Raw genomic sequence first — 24,583 nt, 5'->3', positions numbered from 1 at the left:
GCGCCAGCACTTATCCCGGTTTTGGCCACCACCAGGAATCTGTCGTCCCCCCCTCCTCCCCGTAACCCGGGTTAACTTACAATTAGCATTATCCCTAGTGTGGTTCATGGTTGCCCCCAAATTTGAATCAGGGTGAATAAGATCGCCCTGGTGATTTCTATGGCCGTCCAAAACAAGTTCATCATGACCATGAGCCCCCTGAATGTGAATAAACCGGTAAGTTAAATTCAACCTGTCGTACTCACCCAATCTCCCATCAACATCTGCCCTCGGAATTAGCTGGCCAAAGCACTCGCACACCTCCTCCCCCTCCCTATAATTCCGAGTTGCCATTACCCCCTTCCCAGTTTTCGCGTAGACAGGTGCAATAATGGGTGCCGAAAACATATCCCCCCTCCTCTCCCTCTCCTGCACTGCGCTACGACTACTGTAACCCCTCAAAGAATACCGCAAAGGTTCTCCCAAAACGTCCCGATCCCCCTCCCCTCCCCCCAAATTTCGACCTACACTTACCCTCCTAACCTTGTACCCACGACGAGGAGATTCCACGTAAGCAAAGCCCACGTTGATGGCGACCGCCCGGAACTGAGTGGTGAAGGCTTGGCTTCTTCTGGCGAGAGCTTGGAGTTGCTTGTCCTCTGTCCAGGCTGCCACTTTGGTCTTGTACTCTGTGAAGAGATCCAAGGTTGGGATGAAGCTGTTGTCCGAGCTTGGAGCAAACAGTTTGGCAAACCTGGAGAGGAATGGACAGTCACACTGTATGTCGCGATCCACAGAGAGTCCGCGCCGAAGCAGTCGCCTTCCTGACATGATTGTAGTTTCTTCGGAAGAAAGAGCTGAATGACGCCTTTAGCCCGCTATCCTGCTTTATAGTGCTTCTAAAAATACGATGATTGACAGGTGCACGTGTATTAAATACAGACCCAGGTTGTCGCTGATTGGTTGGTGCACATAACGACTGCAAAATTTGGCGCAATTTTTTTTCTTGAAGACAAACGATTATACGGAAGCCTTTTAGGGCCATTTGTTTTTTTTAATTTTTTTCTTGAAGTCGAAATTGATACTACTAAGTAAGTATCATGAACTTTCAAATTATCTTGAAATTTCAAGATCATTTGTTTGTTTGTTGTTTAACGCCGCACTTAGGTATATTGCACCTATATGACGGCGGTCCATAAATAATAGAGACTGGATGTCACGGCGGTCTGTAAATAATACAGTCTGGATGTCACTGAATTGTCTTATCCAGACAAAGTGCACAACCACCAGTGGCTTAAGTGATGACGTAAATTCTGCTGGGGTATCATGCAGGAAGCAGAGGTACTGAAGTCCCCATGATCCCCAGCGAGGTGGCCTAGTTTTGGTTACTGGTGGCCTAGCTTTGGTTACTGGTGGCCTATAGCCCGTGTTTTAAAACTGTATATATAATATTGTTATACTCAAATATTTTTATGAATTGTTTCTAAATATAGTATGCTCAAATATGTTTTACAACTTTTTTTTAAACAAAACTTTGAATTAATGACTAAATTGTAAATATATTAACTTGGTCTCGTCGCTATATGGCTGAGATAATGCCGATGCGACGTTAAATTTTAACTCACTCACTCACTCTTATCCAGACTCGATTATTTACAGACCGCCGTCATTTAGCTGGAATTTTCCCGAGTGCGGCTTTGAGCAACAAACCAACCAACCAAGATTCACATTAATATTGCCATACTCTCGTCGTAAGAGCAGACACACGGGATCGGGTGGTCAGGCTCGCTGACTGCATGTCATCACATCCCAACTGCGTGGATCGATGATCATGATGTCAATCACTTGATTGTCTGGTGCAGACTCGTTCGTGTACAGATCGCCGTCATATAGCTGGTGTACTGCTCAGTGCGGCGTTTGACGACAAACAAACTCGCATCATACTTTGAACAGAGTTGTTTAGAAGTTAATCATTAAGGATATATCAATACTGTAGCTACACCTGCATGCTAGTCTCCTGACTAGCTTGATGCATGTTATCGATCCCAGTTTTTTTTGGATCGATGCGCATGATATCAATCACTGGATTGTCTGGTCCCGAATCGATTATTTACACAGACCGCCATCATATAGGAACCGGTGAAGGGGTCGGGTACGACCCACGTTCTTTTTTTTCGCATTTTGACCTCGTCAACAGTGTTCGTTTGTTTTGTTCTTCCAAAATTCACTTTAAAAGTTCTTCATATGAAGCCTAAACCGTCCTCTGTTCCCTACCAGTGAAGAATCCGGGGTAGAATAGGTCTTCAGCAATCCATGCTGGCCGTAAAAGGTGACTCTGCTTGTCGTAAGTGGCGACTGACGGGATCGGGTGGTCAGGCTCGCTAAATTGGTTTAAGCATGTCATCGATCCCTATTGCGTTGATTGATGCTCATGATGATAATCACTGAATTGTCTGGTCCAGTCTCGATTATTTTACAGACCGCCGTCATATAGCTGGCATATTGCTGTGTGCGGCGTTAAACAACAAACGAATCAGTTTCTCCATTTGGGAAGAAATGCAACTTTAGTTGCGCATTTTCTTAAGGTTGGTTGGTTTGTTGTTTAACGCCGCACTCAGCAATATTGTAGCTATATGACGGCGGTCTGTAAATAATCGAGTCTGGACCAGACAATCCAGTGATTAATATTATCAGCATCGATCCACGCAATTGGGATCGATGACATGCATCAACCAAGTCAGCGAGCCTGACCACCCGATCCCGTTAGTCGCATTATACGACAAGCATAGTCACCTTTTACGGCAAGCATGGGTTGCTCAAGACCTATTCTACCCCGGAATCTTCACGGGTCGCATTTTCTTAAGGGAACTCTATACATCTGCAAACGATCCGGGATATAATAGGTCAGTAGCAACCCATTCTTGCCGTAAAAGGCGACCAAGCGTATCGTTAAAGTCGACGAACTGGATCGGATGGTCAGGCTCGCTGACTTGGTTGATGCATGTCATCGATCCCAATTGCGTGGATCGATGCTCATGATATCAATCACTGGCTTGTCTGGTCCAGACTTTATTATTTACAGACCGATGTATCATCAGTGTTTGAAATTATGGCTGCTCCAGGTACCCTTTGCTGTATTATATTATTTTAATCTAGGGATCGCCTAAATTGTAATCTTTTGATATTAAAGACATCGAAAATTTCTCGTCCGAGCTTAGTTTTGAAAACTGATACCAACCATTATTTTCATGCATACATGTCATGGGGAGCCAATCGTTAATGCACGGTGACATGACGCATTCTTCGACGAGACCAATCATAGCCCTGCCTTCAATTCATTTAGTGTTAAATAGTGTGATACAAGGTCTCTGATTGGTTGTTATTGTTAATGACAGTGACGTCATTATATTTCTTTAACTCTGCATTGATTACTCCAAAGCTTACATTAGAGTTGGCATCTTTGATTGTGATATTATCCTTTTTATTTCCCCCGGGATATCATGTAGGGGGGGGGGGGGGGATATAGTCAACATCTGGTCTGTCCATCCGTCTGTCCGTATTTCCGTATTCTGGAGAATAACTTGAAAACCTTTAAAGATTTTTCATCCAAACTTGGTTCATGTATTAACCAGGGGTTGAAGTGGTGCCTTTTGTTGTAGGGGCAGGAGGGATTTGTCAACTTCTGATTACTCTTGTTTAGTATGTAATTGTTATAGGCATTTAAAGTCAAACTTGAAGTTTAATTGATGTCATTTACATGTCAATTTTAAATTTATTATCCAGGGTTCGAAATTATAAATCTGCTAGTCTGAATTCTGAAACAATTAAAATTCAGGTAGTCCTACTCACTAGTGACATTCCTTGTATACTTTACTACCACTTTAACCATTAGGTACATTCATAATATTACAACACTGTAGCAGTTCATTCTTTTGACAAGTGAAAATAATATTTGATTTTTAAAATGGTCATCTTTTTTCATTTGAAAAAAAATAAAATGATTTGTTAATTTGATACAGTTTGTTGTTGTTGCTCATTCTGATTTATCTTTGGTATTCTATTCTTAAGCACACTGGCTGGAATTGCTTTTACTGATATAACTCTGCACCGGAAGGCACTTTAAAGGGTAGATACCATGTTGGATTGTGCGTTAGCTGAATCCAGTTCAAATTGTCAGGAAAGTGTTTGTGAAAGCGTTGTTGTTGAAGACGATGAGGTCTCAGGCAATTATGAGCAGAAGCATTCATCTGAAAGTGAGGCCTGTGAAGAAAATGACCAAGAGAGTGATATTGATGACAACATTGATTATCATCACAATGCAACACTTCAGTGCTATACTTTTTCTGGCGATGAAATTTCCTTGGTCGACTCGGACCGTGAAGTGTCGAATGAGAGCGACATGTCAGTCTCTCGTCTGGCTGATAGTCTCAGGGAGAAACTTGCTGACCGTACTGTGATAAGTGGCATTTCACTGTGTTGAGCATATTGAGACCCCACCTCCCAGAGTTACCCAAAGATGCCCGAACTTTAGTTGGCACACCCACATCTTATGATGTTTGTGATGTTCTGGGGGGAAATATTATCATTTTGGTATTAAATCTAATATCACTGTCGTCTTAGATAGCAGGAAAGAACTTGCTGCACTTGACACATTGTCCCTCCACGTAAACATTGAAGGAATTCCTCTGCTCAAGAGCTCCAATGATCAATTTTGGCCAATTCTTGGTCTGTTCAGAGGATATAACAAATCAGCCATTTGTCATTGGCTTATGGGTTGGATCTTCCAAGCCGGAAGATTCAAATTTATATTTGCAGTCGTTCATTGATGAAATGAAAAAGATTCTGACTGAAGGAATGACATATAGAGGCTCAGTAAAGCAAATCAAACTTTTGAACTTTGCATGTGACACGCCTGTCAGAGCTTTTGTGAAAAAGTCTAAGGGTCATACAGGTTGTTCTGGTTGTGATCGAACTGGTGAATGGATAAATCACCGTATGACCTTCCCTGAGGTCCGCACTAATTCCAGAACTGACATCATGTTTGATGAGGGGCGGTCGGGTAGCCTAGTGGTTAAAGCATTCGCTCGTCACGCCGAAGACCCGGGTTCGATTCCCGACATGGGTACAATGTGTGAAACCCATTTCTGGTGTCCCCCGCCGTGATGTTGCTGGAATATTGCTAAAAGCGGCGTAAAACCATACTCACTCACTCACTCATGTTTGATGAAATGGTGGATGGGGAACATCACAGAGGTACATCTACATTAGGACAGCTGAATAGGCCTCGTCTCAGGCTTTCCTTTGAATTATATGCACTTGGTTTGTTTGGTAGTGGTTAGAAAATTGATTTTCTTGTGAATGAAGGGACCTCTGCCAACCCGAATTGGTTCTCGTATTGTGCATCTTATTTCTGAAAGTATTGGAGGCTTCAAACCATTCATGCCACGGGTATTTGCGAGGAAATGTCGGTCCTTATCAGACGTTGACAGCTGGAAAGCCACAGAGTTTAGAAAATGTGTTCTTTACACTGGACCAGTGGCACTCAAGAGGAAGTTGTCTCATGAGTTGATCTGTCACTCCATCATGCTCCATGTTAGCATTACAATTTTATCAAGTTCACAGCTCTGCTCACAATATTGTGATTATGTGGAAGACTTGCTCATCTTGTCTTTGGACATAACCAACTTGTTCATGCACTTACCCATTTGGTCAGTGATGTTCGCAGATTTGGCCCAATCCAGAAACCACGTCCACAGCTAGTAGCATGTCCAGGCCATTTATGATCAATATTACAAGGACATTTAGTACACCCGTGGATTTGACAGGTACGTACAATATTTGTCACTCCTGTGTGTGTGTGTGTGTGTGTGTTTCATCTGTAAAAACATAAGTGTTCCAAGTCATAGAGGGTACAACGTTGATCATGCTGGGTACAAATGTCAACTATGTGCATATTGTCTAAATACATTTGCTTTAACAAGTGCAAATGGATTCTTAATCTCTAAATGTTTGTACCCAAAGCAGACACAATTTATGAATAACAACTTCTTTAATATTAACACTTCATTGTGTCTACTTTGTCATCCGTCAACTTCTTAGTTATGCCTATTAAACAATTGGTACCCCCATTTTTGATGGTCAGTATTACAATGATTAAAGGAATATATTGAAAATAAATATTAATTGACAATCCAATGCCGGAGAAAAGGTTTCGATTTGTTCAACCTATTCATGGATTGAAATTTTAGTTGAGCCACTGTGAATAAAATTTGCTTTGAGAAATCAAATATTTACAGTGTCCTTACATGTCATCACCAAACTTTGGAGATTATTTTTCCTACAGTTGCTATTATGTGATTACTTATTGACTCTTTTTTCTGTACCAGATAAATATAAACTGTTCTTGACACTCCTGGAAGAAATACAAGGACAAGTCAAACAAAACAGCCTCCTACTCCAAACCCTGGTCAAGCGGAGACAGTTTGAGAGTGCCGTAATTGAAATCGACATTTTCAACTTTCCCCTAAAAACCAGGTTGGACATAGAGCATGTTGAAGTTCTGTTGGCCGACAGGACAAGAGAAAAGGCATTGGTATGTATGTGTGCAATTTCAAATAATTCAGTATTTTGGAATATATACTACTACCAAGAATTTAAGGACCACCCGATTCTTTCATATTTCTACAGGGCAGTGAGGTAGCCTTGATTAAACTATTTGTTTGGATCATTGCTCATGATGACAGTTACTATTATTTACAGACCATCGTCATTTAGCTGTATATTGTTGAGTGCTGCATTTAACAACAAACAAACAAAGAAACACTTAGAAAATTTAGATTAGAAAAACAAGTCAATAAAAGTATTCATGTGAAGCGAAAAGTCTTGCACCAATCTTATTTAATCAATAGGATTGCAGCTCACACATTCCTTTTAGTTTACATTTGGATGTATTTATATAAGAATGTGAGAATGAGGTGCTTTGTGGTTCCTCTATTTTGTTATCACTTATCAGGTGATGTTAATGGTATTGGGTGGTAATATATTTGCCTTCTTTGAACCAATCAATATCAAATGACGTGATTGTCACATTATGATTTGTTTAACTTACAGCAGGTATTGTAACCATGATCATTATTTGGTTACTTTTAATGTACATACTTTTCATTCAGATGTTTGGAACAGGTTGAGCGAGTAAGGGACTCCATTCTATCACTTTACCCACCTGCTAAACCGCTTATATATAAGCTGTTTAGCATGACAGTATTGGAACCCTTCACGTTGACTAATGATTATTTGTTTTGTTTAAGACTGTAATAAATCTATATATCAAATTTATGTTTTGTTCAATCAACCTTTGAAAATTCCAATTGAAATGAAATTGACTATGAAAAAGAAAATATATGCATATTTCTGTTCTTTATGATCGTCTGGTGAGAAGTTAGAACTCGTTGAGCAAAATGATTCTGTTACGGTATTATTTATTGAAGGAGATATTGTGATAAATGCAATTGCATTTTGATATACTGAAAGCAGATATTGGAAAATCTGTTGAATATGTAACATACTCAAACTGTTTTTTTTTCAGATAAACCATCTTTGCTCCATTGGTGATATCATCAGGCGGATGATGACAACTGTCATTCACGACATTTTGGACTGTGATTATATCTGGAAGGGAAGGGGGGCAAAACATGCCTTTTCAGGACTTGCCCTGTGCCGTTCCATAAAAGGTAAAATTCATAAAGATATATCACAGGAACTTGGTGATATATTCGTAGAGAGTGAAAAAAATCACACCCCTCTGTATACATAACATAGAGACAAGGAGTGACACCTGGCATCTTGGTTCTTATTCAAGATTTCGCACTCGGTTCGAATCATAGCTCATTATCGCATGAAAATGAATGTCACTTATTTCAAACAATTGGAACTTGCTAAACAAACGTCAGGCAACACAATCGTGTTTATCTGTGGTCACCTAAACTCATATTTATTTTAAAACAACCATCAAATCTCAACCCAAGCTTCGCCGCCGAGGTAAACAAGAAAAGGGTGACCGGAAATTACGGCGCTACACGGGCTTGAACTCGCAAAACGTTTCTGATTGGCTAAAATAAAAGATAGAGTATCGAAATAGTGAAAGGAGGGAAATTCAAAACCGTCCATGGTAGACCTGCTTGCAAAATGTTAGGATTGACAAGGAAATCTACAGCATAATTAATTATTTCGATGCAGATTATCAATGACGGTCTTGAATTTCCCTCCCTTCACCATGTGCTAATATTGAAATACACATTTTAACCAACCAGAAACGTTCGCAGAGTTCAAGCCCGTGTAGCGCCGTAATTTCCGGCCTCCTATTTCTTGTTTACCTCAGCGGCGCAGCATAGAGCTAACATTTGATGGTTGTTTTAAAATAAATACGAAGTAAGGTGACCACAGATGAACATGATTGTATAGCTTATGGTTTGTTTAGCAGGTGCCAATAGGTTGAAATAAGTGACATTCATATTACATGCGACATCGAGTTGTGATTCGAACCGAGTGCGAAATCTTGAATAAGAGATAAGATGGGGGGTGTCACTACTTGTCTCTATGTATATAGAGGGGTGTGATATTTTTCTATACGAATATATTATGTTATACACGCTATCATCGAGCGTGAGATGTATGTAGTGAAGAAACATGGTAATATTAACAAAGGTTTATACACTGATGTCATATTTTTCCACATATCACCACATCGTGTGATATTTCTGTATGCTGTGACATGAAAACCAATTATTTGTATTAAAGAAGCATTTCAAATTGTGTTTATCCAAGGCTAATAGAAAGAATCAGTATGGAAACCTTGAGGTATGTTTTGTGCCTGAAATGTTAAGGTATTCTAAAAAAATGGGCATCACCGAGGCAGAGAGCGAAAGTAGAATAACGCTTCGGCCAAAGTACAGTGGGGACAGGGGCTGTGCACGTACAGCAAGATCCCAGAAGAAAAGTATGTACAGTACGACCCTCTGTCCTCTGTAAGATTCAATTAAACAACACATTTGTTTCAAGTCACCAGGGCTTGCTCCTCTTTTTAAAAGTTACTGGCACCTCTCCAAAGTTACTGACCCACCACTGAATGATTGAGGCTCATGAAATCCTGGCCTGCTGGTTTATATGTAAGGACTAAGATTTCCATGTGCATTTTCTTGTAAACTAAGACAGAAATAGCAATCAACTGTGCGCTTTCTCCCAGAAGATCAATAGCAATCAACTGTGCGCTTTCTCCCAGATCTTCTGGTGATTCAGTTAAAAATACCAAATAAGAAGAACATAGGAGAATTTGTTATGCCATTATCAGAAGAAAAGTATGTCTGAATATATATTTTTCAAGACTAACATATTCCAATGTCGGGCTACTTTTGTTGCATATTTTACTATATATATTGAAAATAAGAATAACCATTAGTATAGCACTTTGGTAGAGCTGATTGCTATTGCCAGATATTTACTAGTATATATATATGAAACAGTTTGACCAGTCACCATTGAGGCTTCCTGTCGTCTGCTATTTGATCACACAGATGTTATGTTGACATAATTGTCTTGAATAAATGTAAAACAATGGATTACAAACACAAGTCAATATATAAAATGGACTCTTTTTATAACCAGAGAGAACTGGCTTCCGTTTGCCTTGTTTCATGGCGATTTAGGAGCAAATAAAGATTTTGGTTTTTTTACATAACAGTATTAAATGGCTGCCAGTTGTCATTCCATCTTTCTTTGAGTTATGTAAGTTAAATATACCAGGATAAGGGGTGACATCCTTTTCGGCAATACACGCAGAACATGTATTTTACCTTTCAGTAGGGCTGGCTATCGATGTAAATCGAAAAGATCAATAATCGTTCACTGAATAACGATCTATTACTGATGAATAACAGAAGTAATTTTGAGCAAATATGCAAAAAGCTCAGAGGCACCACACCACAAGTCACTGGTTAGTGATGAAACATTTTTGCGTGGATTACTTTGTGGACATTAATATTATGATTAAAATATAACAAAATCAGTTGCTTGCCGTCTTCGGCAATGTTCAAAACCAAATCTGCTTGAAATTATTTCATCACAATAGTTTGTGTAAGATATTATTGATGACACAATTTTCATATCGATATTTGTTCATATTTCTTCCCATCTGATTATTAGTCATTTTAGCCAGCCCTACCTTTCAGGTGTATGGGGTGGCTACTTTCGAAAGCATCCTACCTTATTTACCTTATAATTTTCATGATATGTTGTGTGTGGTCATGTTAATTGTTTATTACATTTTTTTTCAGCAGCACAGGCGGAGAGTCATGAAACAAGAGTTTGTGAGTCCTCAGACGCGGACAATTGAATACAATTTTCAACGAATAAATAACTCCTCAACCAGAGTTTTCTATTGTGCTGTAATGTTCACCGTATTTTGATGTAATGGAATACTGTAGTGCCTTTGCTGGTCTCGAACCTGCTCTGAATGCCGTACAGTGATTTTGCTGGACACAAAATAATGGCAATAGGATTTTTTTTTGATAGGACATCTGAAACCCTGCTGTTGATATGTAGGGTGACACCAATGAAGATTAAGATTACTTCATTTTATGGGATATAATATCTCATGACTTTTGCAACTTCTGGGTAAAATATTAATCTTTAAATTGCATTTGAACGATTTGAAAATTATTTGATACAGTTGATCATCCCGTGTATAGTTCTTATAACTCTACATTTTAGGACTGAAAAGGCTCCTCAGCCCAAGTTCTGATTTGTCACTTAAGAAATAGGTCATTATGATGCTATCATAATCACAGCTTTAATGGATATCAGGGAAATGGATCAAGATGCTTAGACTATTAAGCTGGTCTCAGTCTTGCCCTCAGTGCGGAATGTATGGAGTATGGCCAAGAACAACTCAAATGTTTCACATAATAATGTGGGACTTTGTGGAGGACTTATTGTTTGTTTGTTTGCAAATTCTTGGGATATTATCTTTTAATGCCATTGAAAACATTTGTGAACAATTTGCACATATCCTTGAAAGGTGCTTTGGCAAATATACAACCTATTTGTACATGTAATGTAAAAAAACATTTTGATTGTTTTCTTGGCCCTACATCAAACAATACAGGGTACCCTGCCAAGAGAAAGAGCATTTCATTGACTTGCTGTTTAATGGATAGAATTCAAAGTGAATTCAGCTGGCAGAAGAATGTATTGCTTGATACCTGATGTCTCAGCTAGATTGGTACAACATTTTAGGCTGCCTGGGAGGTATTGACAAATAAAACAGGCCAATATGTTTAGCCAACGTTGGGCCGCCGGTCAAAATGACGTTTGCCCAACGTCTGACTGCTATCTGGGAATCTAGTGATAAATATCATTAACATCGATAGACACAATACGAATCCACAAAATGCATGAACTAAGTCAGCCAACCTCCACCCGATCCCGTTAGTCGCCTCTTCTACCCCGGATCAGTGATCTATCAGCCACTTTAACGTACATACCGTGAAGATCCTGTCTACAGCAACCCATGCTTGACGTATAAGGCGACTAACGAGATTGGATGGTCAGGCTCGCGGAGTTAGTTTGACGCATGATATCAATCACTGGATTGTCTGGTCCAGACTCGATTATTTACAGACCGCTGTCATAGAGCGTGAATATTGCCCAGTGCGGCGTTAAGCAGGAAACCAATTTAAAATGCCTTATAGCGAGCTTTCAAATGTATAAAGGAACTACTCAACTAAAAATATCATCGTCTGTCTGTCTGTTTGACGTTTAACGCCGCACTCAGCAATATTTCTGCTATTTGACGGCAGTCTGTAATTAATCGAGTCTTAACCAGACAATCCAGTGATTAATATCAGGAACATGTCTCACTGGATTTTCTGGTCCAGACTCCGTCAATATACAGACCGCCATCACATAGCTGGAGTATTGCCGAGTGCAGCTTTCATACTAATACGCAAGTTGAATTACGCCTGATTTAATTGCATGACGCTGAAATTTATTCATTCCAGCTGAAAAACGGCGGTCTGTTAATACAGGTATGGACTACACAATCCAGTGATTGAAATGAGCATAGTTGTTATTTAACGCCGCACTCAGCAATATTCCAGCTATATGACGGCGGTCTGTAAATAAACTAGTATGGACCAGTGATTAATTTCACGAGCAATCGATCCACGCAATTGGTATCGATGAGCCTTTCACGGCAAGCATAGGTTGCTTAAGGCCTTTTCTTCTATCCCGGAGCTTCATGGATTGTTTACAGAATTAACACAAGCAATTAATTTCATTTCATTCTTTTCGTTTAAGAAAATTTAAGGGCAATACTTTGATTCAATCGTAAACAATTGTGTTCATGTTTTTATTTCATGCTTTAGTTTCCTTTTGGGTCATTTGTAGCCTTGAAAAAGGCCGTCGAGGAAGCTAGGTTCCTGACATAAGATGTTAGCGCTGGCTGAACTCCCTGTGGTCGATGAAACCCTCCACTCCTCGTCTGAAGTCCCCGTACTCCAACCGGAGCTCCGCGCCAGCACTTATCCCCGTTTTGGCCACCACCTGGAATCTCGGCCGTTCCCCCCTCATCCCCGTAGTAACCCGGGTTAACTTACAATTAGCATTATCTCTGGAATGGTTCATGGTTGCCCCCAAATTTGAATCAGGGTGAATAAGATCGCCCTGGTGATTTCTATGGCCGTCCAAAACAAGTTCCTCATGACCATGAGCCCCCTGAATGTGAATAAACCGATAAGTTAAATTCAACCTGTCGTACTCACCCAACCTCCCATCAACATCTGCTCTCGGAATTAGCTGGCCAAAGCACTCACACACCTCCTCCCCCTCCCTATAATTCCGAGTTGCAAATACCCCCTTCCCAGTTTTCGCGTCGACAGGTGCAATAATGGGTGCCGAAAACATATCCCCCCTCCTCTCCCTCTCCTGCACTGCGCTACGACTACTGTAACCCCTCAAAGAATACCGCAGAGGTCCTCCCAAAACGTCCCGATCCCCCTCCCCTCCCCCCAAATTTCGACCTACTCTTACCCTCCTAACCTTGTACCCACGACGAGGAGATTCTACGTAAGCAAAGCCCACGTTGATGGCGACCGCCCGGAACTGAGTGGTGAAGGCTTGGCGTCTTCCGGCGAGAGCTTGGAGTTGCTTGTCTTCAGTCCAGGCTGCTACTTTGGTCTTGTACTCTGTGAAGAGATCCAAGGTTGGGATGAAGCTGTTGTCCAAGCTTGGGGCGAACAGGTTGGCAAACCTGGAGAGGAATGGACAGTCACACTGTATGTCGCGATCCACAGAGAGTCCGCGTCGAAGCAGTCGATTTCCTGACATTGTTGTAGTGTCTTCGGAAGAAAGAGTAGAATGACGTCTTTAGCTCGGTGTCTTGCTTTATAGTGCTTCTAAAAATACGATGATTGACAGGTGCACGTGTATTAAATACAGACCCAGGTCGTCGCTGATTGGTTGGTACACACATAACGACTGCAACTTTTGGCGCAAAATATTTCTCGAAGACAAACGATTATACGAAAGCCTTTTAGGGCCATTTGTTTTTAATAAAAACATTTCTTCAAATTTCATGATACTGACTTGACATTTCAAGATTTTATGTCGAAATTGATACTAAGTTAGTATCATGAACTTTCAAATTAGAATGTTGAAATGTCAAGGTACTAAGTTGAAATTTCAAGATAATTTGTTTGTTTGTTTGTTTAACGGCGCACTCAGCAATATTCCAACTATATGACGGCAGTCTGTAAGTAATAGAAGCTGGAAATCACTGGATTGTACGGAAGCCTTTTAGGGCCATGTTTTTTTTGTTTTTGTTTCGATACTATCTTGAAATTTGAAGATACTTAGTTCAAATTTCAACTTCTGTATCATGATTATCGATTATTTACAGACCGCCGTCATATAGCTGGAATATTGCTGAGTGCGGCGTTAAACAACAACCATATCTGTTTCTTCCCATTTGGGAAGAAAGGCAACTTTTGTTGCTTGTCGTTAAAGGTGACTAACGGGATCGGGTGGTCAGGCTCGCTGACTTGGCTGATACATGTCATCGATCCCAATTACGTGGATCGATGCTCATGATATCAATAACTGGATTGTATGGTCCAGACTCGATTATTTACAGACCGCCGTCATATAGCTGGAATAATGCTGGAGTGCGGCGTTAAACAAGAAACCAACCAAACCAATCCTAAGGGAACTCCATACATACTTTATCTGGGGCGGTCGGGTAGCCTATTCGCTCGTCGCGCCGAGGACCCGGGTTCTATTCCCGACATGGGTACAATGTGTGAAGCACATTTCTGGTGTCCCCCGCCGTGATATTGCTGGAATATTGCTAAAAGCGGCGTAAAACCAAACTCACTCACTCACTCATATTTCATCTGCAAACGATCCGTGAAGATCCGGGATATATTAGGTCTTCCGCAACTCGTTCTTGCCGTAACAGGCGACTATGCTTGTCGTAAAAGGCGACGAGATCGGGATCGGATGGTCAGGCTTACTGACTTGGTTGAAGCATGTCATTGAATGATTGCTTTGGGACTTAAAGTATGTTGTTTGGGTGACCTTGTAGAAATGCCTTGTGGAAACACTGTTGCAATTTTTTCCAAGTGAAATCTTATTTTGCCTTAACTAGATGATTTCCCTATTGTCCTTAAACCTGCAAAAGCGGATGATAAGGTGTCCCCATGTCCAGAAAATGTAAGCCTCATAGGAGCACCCCTATCCAAGTTGTAAAGGAGACCAAATTCTTGGAACTCAACTTTGAAAGCCATTAGACTTTCTTACCACATATTAGATCACTTAAAGCTAAAATTGTATGTCAGATAACCCTTTTATACTTACACAGATCACTGGTGTGTTCAAAATTTGATTATGGCTCCATTGTCTATGGTGGAGCATGTAACAATATTTTACAAAAGACTAGAATCTATACATTCCATCATTAAGGCCCAAGGCTTTGCCTTGGAGCCTATAGAACGTCTTCAACGATAAGGGACATTTCAAATCATCATACGGATTTCTTTTTTTAGCATCAATAACAATTTAATTAAAATATTTAAAAAAAAAAAATCAGATTTTGAATCACGTAGTAAGCTATATTTTAAATTTGTAATGTATAAGTTGTTACTTAGATGGTTAGTAGCTGTTTCCTCAAAAGGGGCTGAGTAAGCGTTAATTTATCTTCCCCCAAGACAGGATAAGACCTCATCAATACAAGTACATTTATTCATACGTCAGTTGTAAACGTAGTATATTTGTTTATTTTACCTGATGACTTAATTGCGTAATGTCACCAGTGGCTGCTGGGATGGGAAACCGTGGTCCGCCGTTGTTGCTGGTGATCTTTGGCCCATTTTTTATAATGCATTGTTAAATGAAAATGTATTCTTTTACATGTTCTCAACTAGTTTTAAAATCGAAACTGTGGCACTCTAGTTGATAATACACTATCCAGCGCTGACAGGTTTTATTCCATATAAATAATTTATTGAGTCTAAGTTCTCGTCACGATATGCCTGAAATATTGACGATGTGACGTTAAATTTTACTCACTCAAATAAAATGTCTCCCATTCAACGTATCCGTAGCCCCGTGAATAGGTCTTCAGCAACCCCTGCTTGCCGTAAAAGGCGACTGACTATACTTGTCGAAATTGGGTGGTCAGGCTGGCTGACTATATGTCATCATATTCCAATTGCATGGATCGATGCGTATGATGTCAATCACCGGATTGTCTGGTCCAGACTCGATTATTTACACAGGTCGCCGTCATATTGCTGGAATATTCCTGAGTGCGGCATTAAAGATCAAACCAGCCAATGCAACCAACCTTCAGTCAGGGCGGTTGGTTGGCTGGTTTGATCTTTAATGCAGCACTCAGGAATATTTCAGCAATATGACGGCGATCTGTGTAATTACGTTCAGTCAGGTCGAACAACAAACCAAACAACAAACCAAAAAATCAGTCAGGGCGGCTCGACTTGTAACCTCTACTCAGGACCATAGACCGCCGTCATATAGCTGCAGTTTTGCTGAGTGCGGCTTTAAACAACCAGTCAACCAACAAAGATTCACATTTACATCGCCAACAAACAAACAATAACAGCATCTACCAAGTCATCGAGCCTCATCACCCGATCTCAATAGTCGCCTTTCACGGCAAACATTGGTTGCTGAAGACCTATTCTACCCCGGATCATCACGGGTCTTTTTTCTTGTGCTGTTAATTGATAGCCTAGTCTTTTACATGCTCTCAAACTAGCTTTGCATACAATCTGGGATAATCTATATAACGTATTGTTCTTTGATGACAGGATTTTATACACTCAAAATATATTTCTTATTGAAGTATACTGTTGTCATTTAACGATATGGCTGAAATATTGCCGGCGTGACAAACAAGTTTATGAAAAATCGCAATAAAATAGAAATATAGTATTAAATAACTATATCCCTTGTTAAACAATATAATCCGAAAAAATATTTTATTTGAATAATGACAGAATTACAGTCGCTGTAACAATAGGGTGAAAAGCTCATCCTAACGAAGAATAACATAACACAGCTGTGCTACGTGTGGGGACATATGATTGAGAATGCATTGTTTAGTTATGTGCACATTTTATTCCCTTCGGGTCACGTAACACTTTGGATCCATTAAAATCTTCTTTGATGAAATAACCGTAATCAGATTTTATACTACATTAAAAGAACACATCGCTGTACAGCTGGAATATTACCCTGTGAGCAATGTTAAAAATTAACTCCTTACAGCCCCATCCTGACTATAAATAGCCCGCAAGGTGGCGGTGTTTATGTTGAAAACCATAAGGGAACTAGATCACCATTGACCGTCAAACTTCGAATCAACTTGAATGACAAACCATGGATACAACAAATGGCTCCATATCTAGATATAAGTCAATAAATATTCTGTAGTTTTATCATAAAAAATCGAATCGATCGTGTTTGGCGTCTGCATCAACCACAGTGGGCGGAGCTTATTTACGGTTGCGCTTTAAATAGCCAAGCACATGGTCATGTGTGCGAAATACGCTGCAGCCGGAAAGCGCACGTTAAATCTTCTGGATCAGTCAGTCAGTCATGTGTACCTGTATTCAATGCATTTGTGGTCAAAGTGTATTTTTTTGTATATTTTTACAGAAGAACATCAGTTTCGTTTAATTTAACAGTAACGATACTTAAATACGAAATTGACGACGCGATTCTTTCAGTCCATTCCGAAAATTACAGATATTTGTTTAGTTTTGGTCATTTGCATTTGCATTCAACAGTTAGACTTAATTAGTTCATATTCATAAAACGTAAATTATTACACAGATTTTTTTCAACAAGTGCTTAGGAAGGGGCCTAATTTGAAGCAGCAGAAGTTGCTCCAATATTTCTCAGCTTGACTACAATAGATGAATATGTTACGTGTATCAACATAACGATGCACATAAGCATGGTAAATAACTGTGGTAAATAAGTAACGAAATATACTTGATGTTTTGACCTACAGAAGGCTTATCCAGATAACATTGTACTTACCATCAACCAAAACTCCAATGCGCATATTCCAAGACAACTTTAATTATGAATTTCCTTTTCTTTCACAGAATTTTCACACACAAAACTGAGTTTGATCATTAGATCCACACTTGTCCCATGAATTTTTTGTTCGGGGTATTTGGATACATTTCGCACACAAATTTAAAAAATACAATCTGGGATCCCTTTCCAGTTTTGTCCACACCAATCCTTCATCTGCTGCAACGTTTAATTCCGTTTCTTCAAGTCCAAGTATCTACGATCCCTCCAAACACTTCGTTTATTTAGCTCAGTCCAGAAACAATGTGTTCGAATCGACGAATTTCTGCAACATGGTGGCCGCACCATTCCCTAACTGCGATTGCCTGTGCCGTGTCACGCATGGTTGACAAAAGAAGTGTGAACATACATATTCAGCTTCATCTGGTTCCACAATGAAATCTAGCTGTGACATTGTTTCACTAATCCCAAGAATCGGCACTGAATTTATCAAAGTTTCTGTTGCACTTGCAAGGGCGGGAAGAGAGGCGCCATCTCGTCGATTCGAGTTGTGAATCGGAATGATGTCATCTTGAATTGGAACTTTCTCCACGATAAAGTCACCAGTGTCATAATCGAAATGACCAAAGGCTCCCTGATTATCTCAAATAACTCTTCGTCAAATTAGGCTTGTTGAGGCATTGACATTATGACAGATGTTCGTCATGGATGGAGAAAAATGTATCTGAGAGAAACATTGTTGCTTTGAGCTTCGAGACAAAACATGTGTTCATGTCGAAGTAGCCAGCGACCTAAATGTAAGGTTGATGAAAATAATGTTGAAACCCATTTTCACACAAATGACAGAATTAATGTGAACAATTAATTATCTGAACTTCGTTTCGAAGTCTGAGGCTGTCCGTATTTAATTTTTTTTATCTCCATTCCGACGTGAAATAATATAATGTCTTCGTGTCTCAGTTTTGCTGCCGCTGTGGTAAAATTGCGCACCGATCTAATATAAGAAATACTACTAGATCTACCATTGCACCGTCATCAAAGAACTAGGTCAACTTTATCTTTGTTCCGTTGTATATGAAAAATTCGTTTCCGAAGCAAAGCGAATCGATCTACATCATAATTTCATTCATAGGCTACATTTTAGTGCCAAGTGTTAAACCTTTTTTTAAATGTCATAAAATAACTGACACAATTATTGGTTGGTTGGTTTGTTGTTTAACGCCGCACTCAGCAATATTCCAGCTATATGACGGCGGTCTGTAAATAATCGAGTCTGGACCAGACAATCCAGTGATTAATATCATTAGCATCGATCCACGCCATTGGGATCGATGACATGCATCAACCAAGTCAGCGAGCCTGACCACCCGATCCCGTTAGTCGCCTCTTACGACAAGCGTAGTCACCTTTAACGGCAAGCATGGGTTGCTCAATACCTATTCTAACCCGGAATCTTCACGGGTCGACACAATTATTGAAAGACATTTTTTATAAGTAATATATTTTATTTCGTCCGCCCGCTCTCTGGTTAGTGGAGGCTTAAGGGTAGAAACACATACGAAAAATATGGATGGCCTTAAGCAAATGACACTTGGAATGCTAATCAACAGGGATCTGGGTCACTTGTACCCGCCAAGTTTCACGGATCGAGTTACTTCGGCATGAGGAGCTTCATCGGACAAGTGAGACTTTGCCAAAATATATTGCTACTGGGCAATGAAAAAAGACAAGAAACTACTTTGATCACTTGAAAATATTTTTGATCATAACCAGGGTTTCTTACACGATCGTTGTCATCCAGATTCCAGATGAGGCAAGATGAACACAACGAAGAAAAACATTGTTGAAATCACCGATTGCCGTATATATTGTGAGAAATGCTATTTATAAACTGCAGATATACCCTACACCACAGGATAACGATTGGAGCCCCAACACATATTATATTTCTTGTTCATTTACACTGCTCGTAAGCATCACGACAAACGTATTTCGTTCTCGTCTAGAGATCTAGAACTATAATTTGTGTGTGGACTGTGTTGGATAAATCGTGGACATTCCACGGTATCATTTTATGAGGATGTGAAGACGACATGGCAGGTAGATTTTGAAACCAAAGATTAACGCGTTTGTTGAAAAGTCTTGGAATCGTTTGGTAGATATTTTATATTACCATTAAAACTTACGTCCTTGTTGTCAAACGGCCCAGGTGGGTGGGTGTTTACATGACGTCACCCGTTTACGCATTAACCAATGAAATGTATGTGTTATCATGACGTCATATTGACCTGTCAGATCACTTGTATAAGCTCCGCACACTAGAGTGCGGTAGTTACTACCGCAGATGGGGCTTTAACGTTATCAAAGAACAAGGTCATCTTCCACATACCAGTACACTGGCAAGAGTACTAACTTAACAATGTTTATTTGCTCTATTTCAACTGCCCCAGTTCTGTTAACTGGCCAAGATAGTCCATCAGGGTCAAATTGCAACATAGTGCACCCGAGAGGGTTGTACCACCATCCAGCTCCTTTGGAACCGGCACAGCCATTGACGTCGTTGTCATAGGTACCAAAACGTGCCCCGTTTATGTTCTTGGTGACATCACCTACACCACCGAAACCATCCATATAAGGGTTGTCGTCGTAGCTGCCGAAGTTCTCACTTTCAATGTGATCCCAGTGCAATGCATAGCCTTCTGCTTCAGAGTCAACGCATATATTTGTGTAGCGTATACTCCCCGCACTTTTACCGACATCCATCAGGAAAACCCACAGATCATACACACCCTGTTTGGTTAACTGGTGTAGGTTTTCAAGGCCGAGAAAGTAATAATGACTTTGTAGTGGAATACCCTGTCTCATCGACTGCCACGTCCTTGTAAAATTTCCGCTGAAGGTGAGCATGTAAGTCGTGATAGGAGTAAGTCGTTTGAGATGAAGTGGATGATACTCACAATATATCTCAGAGATATAGTCTGACTCCAGTGGCTGAATGAAGGAATGTTTACTCTGTGGGGTTTCCGTGCAGTCTGAAATTAAGTGAGAAAGAATTCTTATGTAGTGATATGATATCTACGAAGATTCAATCGGCAGTGTCACGGACACTTTTACAGACGAGGACAAATTATAAATGATTGCGTGATCGTTATTTCAGACTGAAAATAAGACAAACCATAAAACATTCATAGAATGATATGTAGTGAGGGAGTGAACTATGATTTAGCGTTGGCATTTCGAAAGAGTCAAAATATATATGACAACCTAAACTTGGTCTAGGCCGTACGCGCGATGACTATTACAATTACACGTTGTACAAGAGACATGAAGTTCTCTTGGACCTATGCTTTTGTACTTTCCCTTATGATTCCTTCACAATGGACGTGTATCTGCCCAGTTTGCAATATGACATCTCCTTGAAAGCTTGCGGTGTTAAGGGCAAAGAATGCCAAGCTACACGTGGTAAATATGGTCATCGTTTTGGTACAACAGAAGTGTCATTTGGATGTTACCAAGAGAATGAAATACTGATGAAACAGATGATCACATACATGTGCAAGTACAAACGATGATCAGATTGCCATGTAGTGTCAACAGTATACCCACCTCGGTAGCGCCTCTGACAATAGTCCCCAACAAAGCCGTCAACACACTGACATGTTCTGTTTTGGGGAAAGAAAGTCCCTCCATTTTCACACGGGTTCACCTGTGAAATATCAGGCATCGTTACCATTTCAATTACTTCTGTCATAAAGATGTGACTGTTATTAGATTCCTAGTATGGTGGCAGAACTTGAGATGCTTGCGATCTGAAGCCCAAATTATAAGATTGTTTCGTTCTTGATAGGTAAACGTGTGTTAGTATTCTCCAACCTGGTTTAAATGCAACATTGTCATATGCTACTCACAAGTCATCAGATTCTCTCTTATGAGTATACTCTTTACATATGATACAGAATTATATTATATTTGATATTACATATTGTAGACACAATATGGTAGATTAACTGAAAATAAATATACTCTTCAAAAAAGGAAACTTGACATAGATGTAAAACCACTTTTTGCCAAGTATCTAACATTATTACATTAAATGTGAACAAAATAAGTCAAACAGAAAGATGATGTGTCTATAATTCGCGAAAACACGCAAAGCACATAAACGTAGCGTTTGGGGATCAATTTTACAGCTTCATCCAAACACAGCCGCCTGTAAAAAAAGTGCAGTACAGGATCCTGCATTTAGGCATGCAGCCCCCCCCCCCCCTGCTGAATGGGTATAAAAATCCACATCAACGGCTGTTCATACAGTCCTAAAACGGCAGTAGAGGCGGTGACAGAATGCCAAGACTGAATGCAGCTCAACGGAACAACGCCATTGGGAGATTACAAGCTAGGGCAACTCAGGTGTATCCAGACAGACAATCTCCGCACTGTGGACCCGATACAACAACACTAACAGAGATGTCGACAGACCAAGGTCAGGAAGACCAAGGGTGACAACCCAAGCACAAGATCGATACATCCGGCTGTGACACCTCCGAGACCGCACTACCACAGCCACGTCTACAACCACACAGATCCCTGAGGTCAGGAGAATATCAGCTCAAACGGTACACAACAGTCTGAGGGAGGCTGTACTTTTTGCATGAAGGCCTGTTCGACGTCATGTATTGACGTCACTTTGTCTGCTTTGGTGCCAACAGGTGTGCGTTACAGAGGCTTGATCCTAAAGCCACGTCCACGTTCATGGCGGACAGTTCCAGCAGGACAACGCTCGACCGCATATTGCACGTGTTTGTCAGGACTTCTTACATTACCTTGGCCAGCCCGGTCACCAGATTTGTCCCCGATTGAGCATCTGTGGGACGAGTTGTATCGACGTGTTCGCACAAGGAATCCACCGCCGTTGTGTACATTGATCTTCAATTATGTTTTCTGTGTCTTATTTTGAAACAATCGCATTATATTACATTTTGAAAGTCTGTGTCAAGTTTCTTTTTTTCAAGAGTATAGTTTTTTCATTTTAAAATCAAAGTAGCCACCGTAAGGTTGGAAAGTCAATGAAAAAAACATCTGCATTGGGGCAGCAGGTGCTGTGGTCATTATGAATTTAAAATCTCATTTCCCCCCAACCGATAAAGGTTTAAATGACGGGGGGACGGGTGGCCCAGTTGTCAGTCCCCGTGATTCGCTGTGCAGAGTTGCGTCCCTTGGGTACGCCAGAAACCTATGATTGTGGGTTCAAATCCTGTTTCGCCCAAATTATGTTTCTAGATTTGTCAGCACCAGACCCGTGCTCGTGGGTTTCACCGAAGTGGTAAACGTCTGAGACCTGCATCTCTTCGGGCTTTCCTCCCACATTAAGCTGACACGCCGCGATATAACTGGAATACTGTTAAAGGCGGCGTTAAACACAACTCACTCTCTCACTCACTCACTCAATCACTCACTCACTTGAATGACTGGTATATTTATTGGTCATAGAGCACATTCAACACTCAAACACCTAATATGCTCCTTCAAATAGACATCATTTGTGTTGTTCAAAACTCATGAAGCTTCATTTTCTAAAAGTATTGGGTCTTTATCGCGACTTTATCGCTTTATGAGATCAGAGCATTACAAAGAAGGTCGTGATCCTTTGTTTGTTTGCTGGTTTTCTATTGCCAATTTTTATAATAAAAAAATGTGGTATTGTTGAATGATAATGTATTACTTTAAATTTTCTAAACTAGTTTTAAAATCGAAAGTGTGTTCCTCTTGGTAATATACTGTCCATCGTTGACAGCATTTCAGTCAATATAAATATAATTATTATAACTGCTTCGTCATGATATGACTCACTCACTCACACACTCATTCACTCACTCACTCACTTAGGGCAAAAGGCCGGGTAACTCACTATAGCAGTCAGGCTACAGTCACCATCAGCTGCAAACTGGGAACAGCCTCCATCTGCATAAAACCGGCTCAGCTGACACGTGTAGCCACCGTCCGCCTTGCAGAAGGAGGCTGATAGACATTCAGGGTCATTCAGGCAGATCACAGAACACTCTATCTTTGTTAGGGCCGTTGTGGTTGTCGCAAGGTTTCTGATGGATTTTGCTGATTGGCAGTTCATAAATGAGATCCGTCTTCGTTTTGCTAGAATCAACCCTGACGAAACAACTATCAACAGCAGGTAGGTCTGAAGATGTTTCATCTTAAGTTCTGATAGGGCAGAACGTCTCCCGAGCTTTGTTTTCAATTTCACGAGCACTGAAATAAAAACATGTCCATAAATGCGAATATATGCGTTGTACTCTTGGATAATATAAGTTTATTTCCCCTTATTAGTCAAAACGATCGGTATTAACAACAGAAAAGCAGAGTGATGGCAGTAATGGTTGTTTGAAACAAAACATTTAAACGAACATATACTTGTTTCCTTCTTAGAGTGGTATTCAGAAGTTGGTTTGATGAAGTAAGACGAGTTCTATGGATGGACAACTTCTTTATTACAATTAGTGCGACGTTTCGGTGTAGATCCTAACACCTTGCTAGGTAAAGGTGTTAGGATCTACACCAAAACGTCAACATATAAGTCAGACTAAAGGTCGCTAGCAAGGACAGTTAGGGCACAAAACTGGTGACGTTTCCGTAGCGGGGCTAATTATACCAGTAATAAGTCTTCTGGAACTATGATAGATGGGGTAAAATACATTTCTATTTTCCTAGACACACGAAAACTTACGGTTTCTGTTAGTCGTCAAGATGTTATGTGATCGTTGATGCTGACTTGTTTCGATGGTTACACATAAAGTTAATTATCGTTAATAATATTTGTCCCTGTTTATGTATAACTGGTATCCTTGCAGTAGATGTTCCATGGTTGTCATGTCAACAAACTATTTAACTCGTGTGCAAACATTAATGGATGTGTCGATCGTAAATGTAAGTTTATCCAATCAACTGTCTGTTTAATGTGGTTTGAGTTTAATACGAG

The 24,583-nt window shown here is 40.2% G+C and overlaps 1 protein-coding gene across 1 annotated transcript; it reads right to left on the bottom strand.

Annotated features, from left to right (window-relative positions):
- Positions 1-19,956: 19,956 nt before the first annotated feature.
- Positions 19,957-23,800, bottom strand: LOC139441560 (angiopoietin-related protein 2-like). Its single transcript, XM_071222381.1, has 3 exons — positions 23,501-23,800; positions 21,202-21,301; positions 19,957-20,627 (listed from the first exon to the last, which is right to left on the bottom strand). The coding sequence occupies exons 1-3, from the start codon at positions 23,798-23,800 to the stop codon at positions 19,957-19,959; spliced, it is 1,071 nt and encodes a 356-aa protein (XP_071078482.1).
- Between the last annotated feature and the right edge of the window lie 783 nt (positions 23,801-24,583).

The sequence above is a fragment of the Haliotis cracherodii genome, unplaced genomic scaffold, assembly GCF_022045235.1.
Source record: "Haliotis cracherodii isolate W230 unplaced genomic scaffold, xgHalCrac1.p SCAF_41, whole genome shotgun sequence".
In the NCBI taxonomy this organism is placed as follows: Eukaryota; Metazoa; Mollusca; class Gastropoda; order Lepetellida; family Haliotidae; genus Haliotis; species Haliotis cracherodii.
The sequence above is the reverse complement of the archived record's forward strand: the minus strand, read 5'-3'. Positions and strand labels throughout refer to the sequence as shown.